General features: G+C 48.3%; 1 protein-coding gene and 1 long non-coding RNA gene across 2 annotated transcripts; one reads left to right on the top strand and one right to left on the bottom strand.

The window, feature by feature from the left end:
• The first annotated feature begins 78 nt into the window (after nucleotides 1–78).
• LOC135973846 (maestro heat-like repeat-containing protein family member 1) lies at nucleotides 79–5,474 on the top strand. The gene is made up of 5 exons (XM_065559011.1): nucleotides 79–225; nucleotides 1,071–1,205; nucleotides 1,480–1,549; nucleotides 1,933–1,992; nucleotides 2,717–5,474. Exons 1-4 carry the CDS (start codon nucleotides 100–102, stop codon nucleotides 1,950–1,952), a joined length of 351 nt encoding a protein of 116 aa, XP_065415083.1. The 5' UTR covers nucleotides 79–99; the 3' UTR covers nucleotides 1,953–1,992; nucleotides 2,717–5,474.
• A 2,827-nt stretch (nucleotides 5,475–8,301) lies between these two features.
• On the bottom strand, nucleotides 8,302–13,475 carry LOC135973963 (uncharacterized). Its single transcript, XR_010591094.1, has 3 exons — nucleotides 13,362–13,475; nucleotides 9,257–11,434; nucleotides 8,302–8,833 (listed from the first exon to the last, which is right to left on the bottom strand). It is a non-coding gene; the product is annotated as an uncharacterized LOC135973963 (long non-coding RNA).
• Nucleotides 13,476–14,608: the final 1,133 nt, after the last annotated feature.

Genomic DNA, 14,608 nt, shown 5'->3' with positions numbered 1-14,608 from the left:
CCAGGCTGATTCCCAAAGCATGTGAGGGCCTGAGCCTGTCCCCTCTAACCACCCTGCGCCCCCTGTCTGCAGGAGACCAGCGGCCTGAGGCGGGCCTCCATGGAGCTCTTTGGCCACCTCAGCAAATTTGTTTCCAAGAAGTCATCCCTCTTTGGGGCTGAGGTGGAGAAGAGCATGGGGACGCTGCTCATCCACCTACAGGACGGGGACCCCCAGGTGGCCCAGGTGAGTGCAGCTGAGGGCTCATAGGGGCAGGGGTGGCTGGGGGCATTCTAACAACATGGCAAGGGTGGTTCAAACTCCCCCCTCCAAGCCCCAGATCTCCTCAGTGCTGCCCTGTGGCACCCAGGACCCCCCACTAATCCAGCCCTCCCTCACCCCACACAGAGCTCTGCCAGCCCTCAGAATGTAGCTGTGGGGTAGATCTGTGGGGTTTCCTTCTCCTCCTCCATTCCCCACAGGCACCGCCAGCCTCCCTGCCCAGCCAGCCTCTCCACGGCTGTGGCTCCATTTTACAGCCTGCCCTGTTTAGTGGCCAGGTCCAGGTCTATCTCTGGCCCCTTGCAAGTGACCTAACCCAAGCAGGGCCACAGGGAAGGGCAGGTCGCTGAGGCCGATTGGGTCTCCATTGCTGCTGCCCTGCCCTCACTTGTGTGCTAGCTCCTGTCTGGGAATGACCAGCCTCCTGCAGCAATCCCACCACCACCCCCGCCCCAGCCGAGTAGCAGCCCCCGATAGTGCCTGGGATTGAGGGGAGGCCAAGTACATTGGTCACCGGACAGTGCTGTTAACCGCCCACCGGGGACCCACAGGGAATGGCCCCTTCCCTGTTCCAGGAGTGTACCTCCCCGGCCCCAGCACTTGGGCCTGGCTCCCCTCAACCCAGCCAAGCTGGAGATGGGGGCTGTGGGGGCCTGGGGAACAACCGTCAGGCCAGAGGAGGTTCTGCAAAGAGGTGGCTCCTTGCTGCTCCGGCACAGCGGAGTCTCCCCAAGCCACACAGAGCCTGCGAGTTAGCAGCCCGTTGCGCTCAGGGACTCAACCAGTTTCCTTCTCGCCCTCTCTGGCAGGCGTGCAGGGTGGCATTGCTGCAGTGCGCACCCTTCCTCAGCTACCAGCCCCTGCGTACGCTCGTGCGGAGCCAGCTAGCCGAGGGGGCGGCCCCTGCCATCCCCGCCTTCCTGAGCGAAGCCTGCAGGATCCTGGTGAGTGAGCTCTGGGGTGTGGGCCCTGCAGGACAGGGGGGTGGGAGGACCTAAGCACACAGGGAGCTTCCCTGCTCCAGGGAGCCCCCTCACTGACTCAGCCCCATCCCCCACCCTTGAGGATGGCTCCTGTACAAGTCATCTCTGTCCCATGGGAGGAATCAAGGGGGAGAGGGCTCTGACAGCCAGGGGTTCCTCACCTCCCTACCAGGCAGCTCCCCTCAGCCTGGGGAGGGTGTGTGGCTTGGGACTAACTGGGTTCTTGGCTTCCCAGCTCCAGGACTGCCCAGGGAGACTGAGCAAGAAGGACGCCCTGAGAGCAGCAGCTGCCCAGCAGCTGATAGGTAAGAAAAGAGCTGGAGCTCTTCTTCCTATTATCCCTCCCTGCCCCATGAGTCCGGGGCCCAGCGCCACATGCACACTCCTAACAGGGGGGAGGGGCTGACCTCCGTTGTCCACACACAACCAAACCCAACTCCCCCTCCACCCACTCCTTCCCATCTCCCTGGGACAAAGGGAGTGTGCACAACACCTCTCCTGGGTTTGTGGGGCACGAGGCCAAAGGCAAAATGATCCCAATAATCTTGGGGACTGACTCTCCACCCAGCTCCTTCCCCTCCTCTGCCCGGATGGATTCGGGGTGGGGGGCACCTTGAAAGACAGAAATCCAAGCGGTGGCTGGTGCCCTGCATGCTGTTAAATAACCAGGCCCGCCTGCCTCCCCTAGGATACATGATGGACAATTGAAGCCAGAGAAGAGCAGGAGGCTTGGACCGCCCACCCTGCTGTGAGTCACGGCTGAGGGGTATTGCTGTGCTTTGAGGAGGGGCGGGGGGAAATCGGGGCAGGGTTCTAGGGGCAGGGGGCAGCAGCCACATCGCACGGTGGCTGGGAGCCAGAACCCAGTTGGAGTGACCTGCAGAGCGTAGGAGCAGGGAGAAAACCCTTGGGGCTGGTTCTGGGGTATCTTCTCCCCGGCTATAGTTTGAAACTCCCTGCCCTGTGGGGTGTTCCCATCCTGGCCCAGGCAGGAGCCATGGCTGGTCACCAGAGCTGAGGAAACAGAGCCAGGTGCTGCGGAAACACATCCCAGGGCTGGAGTGTGCAGTCCATCCCCTCCCCCGCATCACGGGCATTCGTTCTGTCAGAGGCTGACCCTGCCAGCTGCTCACTAGGCAGAACCCAGCCAGGTGCTGAGCAGACTCTCCTAGGCCTGGTGCTTAAATACCTGGAGAGGCTGCAGTCAGCCCAAGAAGGGTGGGCAGGGGGTGGCGTAGAGTCGCAGGCTGAACTGCAGGCCGCAAGCAGACCCAGCGGCACTTCTCACAGCCCCAATCCACTGAGCAAGAGGGGAATAAGGCTGCTGCAGCCAGAATTTCCTTCACTCCAGTAAACTCTTCTCCCCACATTTCCTGACACCCTCCCTATTTACAACCAATGCAGTTGGCTGCTTTTTAAAGATAAGTGCATGTTGCAAACTCATGTTTTGTTATCCATTTCCTTCTTTGCAGACAAAGATTCAGGCGGAGAGAAATTCCGGCATAGTTCTTCCCGCAGGTCTAGCTACTTAGATGCTCTGCTCACACAGGCAGGCTGATCATATGGGCTGGACCACGCTGCTGTGTGGATGAGGGAAGCCTATGGAAGGTGGGGTGTAAAACAGCAGCTGACGTAGCCTAGATGGGCGCATACTCACTGAAGATGCTCAGACCAAACTTGGGTCAGGTTGCAATGCTGAAACAGTCCAGCAGAGGGAGCCACCGCAGGAGTAATGGGCAGGCTGCCAGTGGATGTTCCCATATAGGCAAGAGAGCACTTGCAGAGACCTGTGAGAAAGCAGGAGGATACCGAGGTTACTGCCTTGCAGAGTTCCAGAAGGGAGGGGTCTCTTTCTCACCAAGATCTACCCGAGCTCTGATCTCTAGGGCAGGAGCCTTTTATTTGGCTCCACAGGCCTCACTCATACACCTGCCAACCAAGCAAGGCTTTCGAGCTCAGTTTGCACCATACGGAATGAACGGGTGGTCAGACTCACTCACCTCTAGGGCGCCCTTTTTGTATGTCTAGGACTTTTCCATCTTCTCCTCCTCCACTGAGGGGAAGAGGATGGAAGCTCCAGCTCTTGAATTGGGCTATTAGGGACACACACTGATCACCAGTGACTTATTAGGGAACTAAATAGGGAACCCAGGAGACAAGGGTATTTCCCCGACCTGCCTATGGTGGAGAAACATTAAGATTCAGGTCCCAGGAGTCCAGAACCTCTCGAGTTTGCCCTCTGCAATCCGTTCTCTCTGGATGGAGCCTAACAGAAAAACAAGAGATTAGTGGCCAAGGGCACAGAGGGCTGCCACGTATACCCTCCGGGAACCAAGGCTCAGGAGAAAAGGCTAGTGGCCTGCCAAGCAGCAGCAGTCAGGCTTGGCCTTCTCTGGCCCCTCAACAAATCTTCCCCAGAACCTCTGAGCTACATGCAGGCTGCCCGGAGGGTATCGCTCAGTGAGAATTCACCTCTGGCAGGCAGCCCTATCAAGAGGTGGCGGGATCAAAATTACATGAGCCCAGGATGAGCTTCCTCTCTTGGACAGTAGAGCTGGGCAACCTGCTGCAGAGGCGAACGCTGCAAATCCAAAAAACATCATCATCATGTTCAGCCTCACCTCCACGAGCAGACGCCTGGCATGTAATCAAGGCTCCATTTTGTCCTCATCCAAAACCTGAAATCAAACTCTTACCTTCTCAACATTAAAGACAGTGATAGAGGTCCTTGTTGTGTAAACAGGCAGGGAGGTTATGCAACTTGGGCGGAAACAGGCACTCAAATACTGCACTGATCGGGGCCTTATAAAGATGTAGACAGATGATAAGTAGCATCTTTATATAGGAGATCCTTGAACAATGCACCAAGCTATTGGACTCAAAGCAAGAACAAACTTCTCTTGTTCACCTCTCAGTAGGAGAGCTCAGGGAAGAGAAGAGTGAAGCCACAGCTCTTCAGCAGACTACACGCTGCACATCAGACGTACAGCAGCAGTGTTGGTGAATTAATCTAGTACAGTGGTTCCCAAACTGGGGTTCGCGAAATGTTACAGGTTGTCTGCGGGGAAAAAATTCCCTAATGGCGGACAGAGCTGTCCCTAGGGACCCCGGGCAGCATGGGGCCAGCAGCCCGGAGCCCCTGGACGTCCAAGAGCGAAGCACATCAAAGCAAGCATCTCTATCACACTGAGATTTAAACTTCAAAACTCCTTATAAGAAATGCAAAGGGAGGTGGATATTTTTTCCTGTTTTTAAAATTAAACAGGCAGCTAATATTGTTTTTAAAATTATTAGGAAGAACAAGTTTAAGCCTTGTTGTAACATGCGTTGTTTGTCTGGACTGCTCAAGACCTCAATGCTTGTGTAGAAGGAACTCTAAGTTGACTTCTTAAATACCTTCATCAAGGAGTATCAGGTGTGAAACAGCATTAAACGTAGGAGCCTTGTTTTATAACAGACTTATTCAAAGTGATACAAGCTACGAAAGTAAGATCTTGGAAGAGTGTTGCCGTTTTCATAATGTAATAAAATACTGTAATGATAAATAATAATTAATAATGAAGTGTGTAATAAGCTTGTCATCAAAACAAATTTTATATTTCCCAGATTACTGTTTTTATAATTTATACTCAGGTAAAGGAGAAAATCCCTGGCAATATTTATTTTGAGGAAGGGGTTCGCGAGACTTGACATTTTAGTGAAAGGGGTTTTGTCATAACTATAAAGGGAAGGGTAATAGCCCTCCTGTGTACAATACTATAAAATCCCTCCTGGCCAGAGACTCCAAAATCCTTTTACCTGTAAAGGGTTAAGAAGCTCAGGTAACCTGGTTGACACCTGACCCAAAGGATCAATAAGGGAACAAGATACTTTCAAATCTTGGTGGGAGAAAGGCTTTTGTTTGTGCTCTTTGTTTTTGGGGGGAGTTCGCTCTTGGGACTAAAAGGGACCAGACATCAATCTATGCTCTCCAAATCTTTCTGAACAAGTCATTCATATTTCAAACTTGTAAGTACAGCCAGGCAAGGCGTATTAGTTTTATCTTTGTTTTCCCAACTAGTAAATGTACCTTTTGCTAAGGTGTTTACCTCTGTTTGCTGTAACTTTGAACCTAAGGCTAGAGGGGGTCCCTCTGGGCTCATTAAGTTTCATTACCCTGTAAAGTTATTTTCCATCCTGAGTTTACAGAGATGATTTAGACCTTTTTCTTTAATTAAAAGCCTTTTTTAATAACCTGATTTATTTTTCCTTGTTTTTAGATCCAAGGGGATTGGATCTGGATCTACCAGGAGTTGGTGGGAGAAAGGATGGGGGGTGGGTGGTTAATTTCTCTTTGTTTTAAGATCCAAGGGGTTGGATCAATGTTCACCAGGGAGTTGGTGGAAGAGTCTCTCAAGGCTACCCAGGGAAGGGAGTTAGCCCATTGGGAGTGGTGGCAGGGGACCATGTACTTCCAACAGATTCTCTACTACCTGTGACAATGCGGTTCTGGCGGAACCCAACTGAGAGTGCCAACTCAGGACAAATTGCTCAAATAGGGCAGTTACAGCCCAAGGCTGGTTTTTTTTCCACCTGGTTGAGCTTTTCCACCTCTAAGGCAAACCAAACCAGCCAGACTAAGAGGACTTCGGTCTCACCCCACTGGCTAACCGCAAGTCTCACAAGCAATCTCCTTAGACACTCCAGTTTCCCAGTATTACCACCAGTGCCACTCGTTATGGGGACAAATGGTTATGAAAACCAATACCCCAGTAAAAGAAAAAGGTTCTCCTGATCCCAAAGGACCAAGCCCCAGACCCAGGTCAATATACAAATCAGATCTTACCCACAAATCACGCTGTTGCCAATCCTTCAGAATCTAAAATCTAAAGGTTTATTCATAAAAGGAAAAAGATAGAGATGAGAGTTAGACTTGGTTAAATGGAATCAATTACATACAGTAATGGCAAAGTTCTTGGTTCAGGCTTGCAGCAGCGATGGAATAAACTGCAGGTTCAAATCAAGTCTCTGGAATACATCCCCCGCTGGGATGGGTCCTCAGTCCTTTGTTCAAAGCTTCAGCTTGTAGCAAAGTTCCTCCAGAGGTATGAAGCAGGATTGAAGACAAGATGGAGATGAGGCATTAGCCTTATATAGTCTTTTCCAGGTTTAAGAACACCTTTGTTCTTACTGTGGAAAATTACAGCAAAATGGAGTCTGGAGTCACATGGGGAAGTTCCTGCATACTTTGCTGAGTCTCAAGGCATATTTGCTTTCTCTCAATGGGTCCATTGTATAGCTGATGGTCCTTAATGGGCCATCAAGCAGGCTAGGCAGAGCTAACACCAGTTTGTCTGGGATGTCACCCAGCAGCATAGCATAAGTTTGAAATACAGACAGTATAGAGCCAATATTTATAACTTCAACTACAAAGTGGATACACACATATAGACAGCATAATCATAACCAGTAAACCATAACCTTGTCTTAGACACCCCATTTGACCCCCTTTATACAAGGTTTGCGTGCCACTACAGGACCTTGGTTGCAACAATGATCTATATGGTCCCAGATTATATCAATAACGTCACACCACCCAACTGGGAAAAGTCTCCATGTGTGTCAAAGACGGGACTGCTTACGGGCCGAAAGGTCAAATTCCTGGAAGCTGAGAGTGAGAAGTTTTAAATCACCCCATGGTGAAACTCCTCTGATTACCAGACAATGCCAGGATTAATTGCCTAAAGTACCATGTCACTAATCCAGCATGCCAGGGACATCACAGAGTGCAAAGGCAAACACGGTGGTTTACGAGCAGCTGTTTTGCTTGACCTAGATACAGAAATCTGGTTTTGCCTGGGAGGGGAAGGAACAACAGATTCTTTAGAACTTTTGACAGCACTGCAGCTTTAAGCACCAGAGAAGCAAATGCTTCCTCAGATTTTCAGCCTTCAGTAAGATGTGGCAGCCCTTACAGAGACAAGCAAGAAACTGCCTGGAGACACAGAATGGCTACCCTGAAGTCACAAACCTTTGCTGACCTGTCACCAACTGCTGGCGCACACGCTGCAGTGCTCCTGGTCTGGCCACACAAACACGCTTGGCAGCGTCACTGAGTCAAGACAGCACTCACCAGATCTTCTGGCTCCCTTGAAAGTACTCCAACGGCCCAGCTTTACAGACATGCATGTGGGGCAGTGGGCTGCACTTCCACACGCATCTTTTGGGGATTTTTTTCTTTTTAAGCTGCAGTTCCAAAGGAATGTTTTGGGGGAAGTTCTGGGTTATACAGGCAGTCAGACAAGCTTCTAAAGCCAGAAGGGATCATTGTGCTCTATGACCCTTGCTAGCTGGCATCCCTAAATTCAGAGTCCAAAAGGGGTGACTTCAAAGGGAGGCTCAAAGCACTGTTGAAAACCAGACAGGCTATCCAGTAACTTAGAGCACCTTCAGACATCGCCACTATTTGCATCTCTCGGGTCCCCCGATTCGTTACTAATAGACTTACAGTCTGTATTCAGTGCTCCTTAGCTTATGGCTTTGGATACCCAATGACAGCTGGTTGAGCTTTTCTGGTAGTTCTACCTGTGTATTTATACAACACAATTACCTCATGGGGCTTCCTCACCCAACGGGAAGAGACAGAAAGCAGGGAGGAAAAACTATTAAACTCTTCCACAAAATACTGAGCCATATAAAGTGCAATGTTACCATTTAGGCTAAAAAAAATGCAACGTTCACGTCAAGGGGGCTGGGAGTTTAGTGGCCCTAAACACCACGACTGTGTTTGTGATAGACCTCAATCTCCAAGCACTGGATGTAGGCAAAGGGAGTGCTGAAGACAGCTCTAAATCAAAAAAGAATCAGGCTAAAGAGAACTGTTAATTTGTTAAGGAACCAAAAAGGATTGATTTGTTATTTAACAGCCCTGCTGCTAACAAGACGGAGGGAGATTTTTTTTTTTTGACATTTCCACTGGCTGGTAAATTGTATTACCCCGTTTCCCAGAATGACTCAAGGGATTTGGGGGGGAGGGGGGCAACCTCCCAACTCCAGTGGAAGAGGTGGCTAATTATTAGCTCTCGACCACCACAGAATGTTGCAACTGCTACAAAATAAAAAGAGTTTATAACCTCTGAACAGGAACTGGGAATTGCTTACAAATTAGTATCTGGAATCCAGAGGCGATACCCTTACATTTATCTGCTAGGGTAAGTCAAACATTGGTCATTTGTGAGGGTCCTAAACAGAGATCAAACTTTCAGGTCTACTACTATCTTCTCCCACCACCTCTACTTCTGTTTTTATTAAAGGAGTGATTCCATCAGATGCATCTTCCTCCCTTTCCTCAGGAGAGTGTGTGTCAAAATCTCATTGTGTATGATCAAGAAGGAAGAAAAATCTGTACACAATGATTAGCCCTGATATTTTAATGGAAATACTGCACTGCAGTCAAGTTTACATTTGTATAGAAATCATCACATGGATAGGTGGCCAAGGATCACATTACAGAATATAAAAAGCAATTTAAAGTAAAAAGAAATCTTGCTATTGTACAGGCTGGGATCAGAGCATGGAGCTCAGAAGTCAGACATCGGGAGGGATGAAAGCTTGTCGCAGAAAAACAGAGTTCTCATTCTTTTGTTTAGGTACAGCAAGTCAGATGCTTTATTAACTCGCACAATTGTGCAGAGGGAGAGAGCTAAGCAGGTCTCTCTCAGGTAACTAATTACAGCAAGTATTTATACCTTTCATTACAGAAATAATGAGGGACAGCTGCATTTTGTTTATACATAGGCCATCTTGATATCTTATTTCCTCACTTGTTTTGACTCTAGCCAACATACAATATTTCCTATACCTTATCTATACAAGGTCACAACGACTTCACACACAGTTCTTTCCCACCCGCCTCACACAATCCTCGCTTCTACAAATCTCGCGTTATTAGGATTACAGTTAGCCGGACTCTTGCTAACGAGCTGTCATGCATTGCAGTTCCTTTCTGTCAGTTCTTTCTCTGCTTCCACAACCTGTAGGTGAAAACCCTGCTGCAGGAGGAGATCGCCTTGTGTTTTATTGGGTTTTTTTCCTGGGTACCTTGACCAGCAGGAATCCCGCCATGTTAATCCCATTCCGCTCAAATAACATGCAGGCACAGACTCTTGGACAAAACACCCACAAAGCAGCAGCAGCTGTTACTTCCAAGCTGGTAAAGTCTAAATCATCCTGACTTCCACTTCCAGATCAGCTCTAACATATATTAAAAAGAAACACCTGAGGGTGGGGTGAGGCACAGGGGAGCGTGTGTAAAACCTTTGAAATGGAAGAGGACACAATAAAACCCCCTTCCTGTCTGAACACAGGAAAAGGAGGAGAAACGGGACAGGTAACTTATTGCTGGCAAACTCTGAAAACTCCCCTGTGGGCTCTTTACTCTCTTTTCCTCTCTCCATAGGAGGCTCCCATTCATCACAATGGCTGGAATTACTCTCTGTACATTGGCTGCCAATGACTAGTGACCCTTATAGGCCATGCATTTTCACCACTCTGCTCTCCCAGCTGCACAAAGGCTGGAGCCATTGCCTTCCCCCGACCCTCTCTCCCCAATTTCTCCATCTCTCTGCCGGGGAAGGGAAGAGAACTCAGTTCTGAGGGGACAACCAGCTGTCTTGAAATCCCTGGGACAGATTTCAGAAGTGGACTTTGAAAAACAGCAGAGCTGCATTCACAGCTCTCCAGCTGGGACACGGAAGCTGTTCGGGCACAACTGGCAGCATTGTTTTGTGCAAGGAAAGGATGCCTCCTTTGAGGAGAGACAGTGCAGTTGGGTCTGTCGTGGCTTACGAAGTCCATGCCAACTTGTCTGAAAATCAAAATCTTCCAATGCTTAAATATCTGCCAGCACTAAACTTCTATGCTTAAAAATATATATATCCCATTTGTGGATTTCACTAGTGAAATGCATCACACAGCCTACCCGCCTCGCCGTTCTCTCTCTCTCTCACACACACACACACACACAGACATAGACACAAAGCAGCTCTAATGAAATACTGGTTTGGTACTTAGGATGTTTTCTCCAATACTGAGAGGGAAAATACATAAGCACAATCAACCCCAGCTAGGTAGCTCAGCAACACTTCAGATTATGAAGCCAATAATAAAATGGTCAAATGTCCCCTCTCCGCACTGCAAACTGCATGGTGCCTTTCAGAACAGGAACAGGGCCGTGGGTGAGCGAGTGTCTTCCTCAATAAGAACCAAGATGTATTTTTATTTACAAAAGAAAGGAGAGAACAATTTCCACACAAAAGCACTACAACGATAACTCCCTTTGGTAAAAAGTGTAATAAATGTCTCCATAGGTCTGTTTGTTGGTACTAACTCTCAAGCCACCTGGTACTATGGTACACAAGAAGCTGGTACAGTTATACTAGCACATCAAGCATATTTCCTTTAATAAAAAAAGGAAAAAAATTGACAATATGTACATTTATTTACAAAAAAGGAAGGGGAACATGTTAAAATTGTGTTGTTTCTGCTGAGAATCCAGTTGTGATAGGCACCTCTGGTTTCACGACATATCTGAGCATGTAACTTTAAATGCACCACTCCGGTCAGGATGTATGCAACATCCAGTTCTCTTCCCTTGAAGTTCAGGCCATTGAGGAGTTAATCTCAGAAGTGCTGGTGCATATGAGCTAGCTGCATTTCTCTAGGATCACTCAGTTCTGAAAAGGATCCTTCCCTCCACAGTGCACGCTGAAGAAAGAGGCCTGTTGGCAACAGTTCCAGCTTAGGGTTGTAGAGATCCGTTTTCCTAAACCGAATCCCGCTGGTGACAGGATGTACCAGCTGTGCACTAGTCAACTGGCCATGTTACGGAGACACACAGTGAGGGGAGAAAGGCATCTTCCTCGTTTCCTTGATACGCAGACACATACACACACCACGTGATCTTCCCTCACTCAGGGACTTTACGGTGTCTTGAATATTGTGCCGTATTTGACACGGTACTTGTTAATGCTCACAAAGTGCAGGGTCTCTGTATCACAGGTAGTGGTACAGGGCACCAAACCCTCCAACCCTTCTCCCATTAGCCACTTGTTTGTCTCAGCTGCCATTTCACGGGTCACATGCTCCTTGGTCCATTTGTCCACCCAGGCTTGGAATCGCTGGTGCAGCCGCTTGCTCACTCTTTCATGGGGCTACAGAAACGGGAGACACAAAAGATCACGAAACACTTAAAAAGCGAAAACAAATCCACTTCCCTAGGCCAACAGATTTGAGATGTTTAGCTCTGCTGGGGAACTGGGAATACAAACACTGACCCTTGCCGACTGATCAAGGGAAAGCGTCAGTAAATTGGAGGCAGTGTATGAACAACCAGGCACAGCCATCCTTATTCCCAACTGGAAATCCCCAAAAGCCTCATGTTAATGAAAATTAAGTCCATGAAATCAAGTGCTCAGAAGTCATCAAAGTCAAAAATCATCAAATGTTTGTTGAACTCTGAACCAGAATGTTAACTCTGCCACAGTGTATATCCTGTATATTGTATGAAATGGATTCAACACTCTGCTAATGATCAAAACAGGGACACACAAAACATACATGTGCACCAGAGCAGAATTAAACACCCAACAGAATTTCCAGAAGTTCCTGACTTGACTGCTTGATTAGAACCCTAACGCTGCAATAATGCTAAGCTTCTCATATCTTTTCCCTGATTAATGGCAGTGTCAGGTGATGCAAGACTGTGTTCAGCCTTCAATGCAGGGGTTTATACAAAACAATACAGAAACAGTCTCACGTGCGTGCAAGAATTCCAGCTGGAATAGAAGAGGGGAGTACTGAGACGGATATATTTGTTCCCAACCTCTCACAGCACATGTGCGCATGCACACGGCACCCCCACTAAAATAAAGTTATTTTTAGACCGAAACAGAGCCTAAGAAATTTCAAACCAAAAAGGAATCTGAGTTATGAGTAATTTAAGAAAGAGTTAGTTAAGTTTAACACTGACTTAATTACAGTAGTCAGTCCCAGTAACTACTACACATATTCCCATAGCTGTGCTATTCTGTTAGAACCTGAACTTCTGAGTCCTGGGAAAATATGCATTGTGACATTTCCAGGGTGGACTGATTTAAATCAGCATTTGTATTTCAGCTGTTTTCTAAAGAAAGATGCACTCATTAGTTGATATACCCATGAAAACACCTTGACTTACAACTAAATAGACACTTTACAGTAGATTTCGTACATCTTTTTGCTACCTAGAAGTGTACACCATAACTATATTTTCAGATTCTTATTAACCAAACACTTTTAGTATGTTAGAAAATGGTGGTTTTGTTTTTTGTTTTTTAAGAGAGGGTCATGGATTCAGCATATTTATTTCTCTTATTATAATCTTCTAAGTTTAGGCCTCAACATATTTTGTATTAAATTCTGATTTCATTTTAAACTGGCTCATTTTTAAAAAAGAAAAACTTATAAGTAACAAAAATTTTTAAAAAGGAATTTTATTTAATTTTTAAAAAAGTCTTCCAATTTTTATCCACCTTGGACCTTTCTGTAATTATGACATCACTGCGGCTATCCTAGTCCCACACCCAGCACTTTCAAGCAGCTGGTATATTCGTTTGCAGTGCTCCGCTGCCCGTGAGCAACCCTAGACTCCCAATCTCCGTGACTGCAGGGTCGAGGCACAGCTCCTTGATGAGATGAGCTTGGAGGGCTATGTCAGAACACGGGTCAGTTTTTCAGCATTTCAGTTCTTTGCTATCCCCTTTTTTAGGCCCACCCTAACAAGGGGGATTAGCAACCAATCTGAGGTGCCCCTAGGCAAGAAACCTACGAGTAAAAGGATGCTAAGATCTGTCTACTCTAACAGGAGAGTTTGGGAAATGGAGGGGGAGGAAAGGAAGGGTTACATCTCAGGAACATTCAGAGGAAGTTTACAACGTCCAGTGGACTAAACTATGTCGTGTCCAGTCCTCAAAGCAATATGAAGACTATTAAATGTTACAGGAGAACAACCCCTCCCCCCCCCACCCCGGACACTTTATCTGACTCTCCCCAGATGCCCTTTGGGAGCTGCTCATCCCATTCCTTTCACTCAACTCCTACCTGCTGAGCACGCAGCAGAGCAGTCCTCCTGTACATGTAATCCTCCGATTTGATCATGTACACCAGGGGTCGGCAATCTCTGGCACGCGGCTCGCCAGGGTAAGCACCCTGGCGGCCGGGCCAGTTTGTTTACCTGCTGCGTCGGCAGGTTCGGCCGATCGCGGCTCCCACTGGCCGTGGTTCGCCGTCCCAGGCCAATGGGGGCTGTGGGAAGTGGCACGGGCCAAGGTATGTGCTGGCCGCGGCTTCCCGCCGCCCCCATTGGCCTGGAGCGGCGAACCGCGGCCAGCGGGAGCCGCGATCGGCCAAACCTGCCGACGCAGCAGGTAAACAAACTGGCCCGGCCCCAGGGTGCTTACCCTGGCGAGCCGTGTGCCAGAGGTTGCCGACCCCTGACGTGCAACATCTTATAGGAGTTCAGTTTGAATTTACACTCCAGCTTGTCCAAGCTCTCCACATTCTCCATGGACTTCTTACTGTTTCCCTCCTTCCCTTCCTTCTCCTGCTGCTCCCGACCACGCTGACACTTATGGATCCGCCTCAGGTTCCTGTAAACCAGAGAATCCCTGCTGGGATTAGTGCTCATCCTCTGTCCACTAGGCTGGGCATATCTGGTGGCTCCAGGCCAGCCCTTCGGAACCCAAAGTATTGCTCAGAGTGGAATGGTCACAAATTAAAGTCGGTTAGGCTCATGTGTCTACCATAAGCCAACCCACTGATCTCAGCTGTTTACAGAGAGTGAGGGACTTTCAAAGCTGTTTTGCAACCAACTTCCTGCTAGCGAAAAGCACTGACTCAGCACCTTCTGCACTCAGCTAGAAGGCTATTGTAAGCAAAGGCAGGATTGCCAAAAAAAAAAAAACGGGGCTGGTGACTCCCCAAACCCTGACCTCTCTGCAGCCTGTGGACTATGCTCTCTCTCAGTCACTGGAGAGCAGGAGCCGAGGGTTGGCTCTTGGAATAAACAGCAGCACTGTGTCTCTATATGCTACTCCCAGGTTAATGTCTTCTAAAGTGGCAGAGTACTAAAAACAAACAAGAGACTGCAATAGCCAACACTGTGACGGAGTAAGATTTTCTCCCTCTGCTGACATGGGTACTTGTGGTCTGTGTGTCACTTTTCACAGCCACAGCTTGTTCACTCACTTGGCAGGAAAACCGGCTTCTGGGCCAGGTGTTCCCGAAGTTCGGGAGAGGTAGAATCAGAGTTGACGTACCGCTCTACATAGTCTGACCAACGTTGAAAT

This window comes from Chrysemys picta, chromosome 10 (genome assembly GCF_011386835.1).
Source record: "Chrysemys picta bellii isolate R12L10 chromosome 10, ASM1138683v2, whole genome shotgun sequence".
In the NCBI taxonomy this organism is placed as follows: Eukaryota; Metazoa; Chordata; order Testudines; family Emydidae; genus Chrysemys; species Chrysemys picta.
The sequence above is the reverse complement of the archived record's forward strand: the minus strand, read 5'-3'. Positions and strand labels throughout refer to the sequence as shown.

Excerpts from the sequence above, each read along its gene's own strand:
- LOC135973846 (XM_065559011.1), top strand. The coding sequence starts at position 100 with ATGGAGCTCTTTGGCCACCTCAGCAAATTTGTTTCCAAGAAGTCATCC. Across the intron at positions 1,206-1,479 it reads GCGAAGCCTGCAGGATCCTG|CTCCAGGACTGCCCAGGGAG; the intron begins GTGAGTGAGCTC and ends TTGGCTTCCCAG. Across the intron at positions 1,550-1,932 it reads AGCTGCCCAGCAGCTGATAG|GATACATGATGGACAATTGA; the intron begins GTAAGAAAAGAG and ends TGCCTCCCCTAG.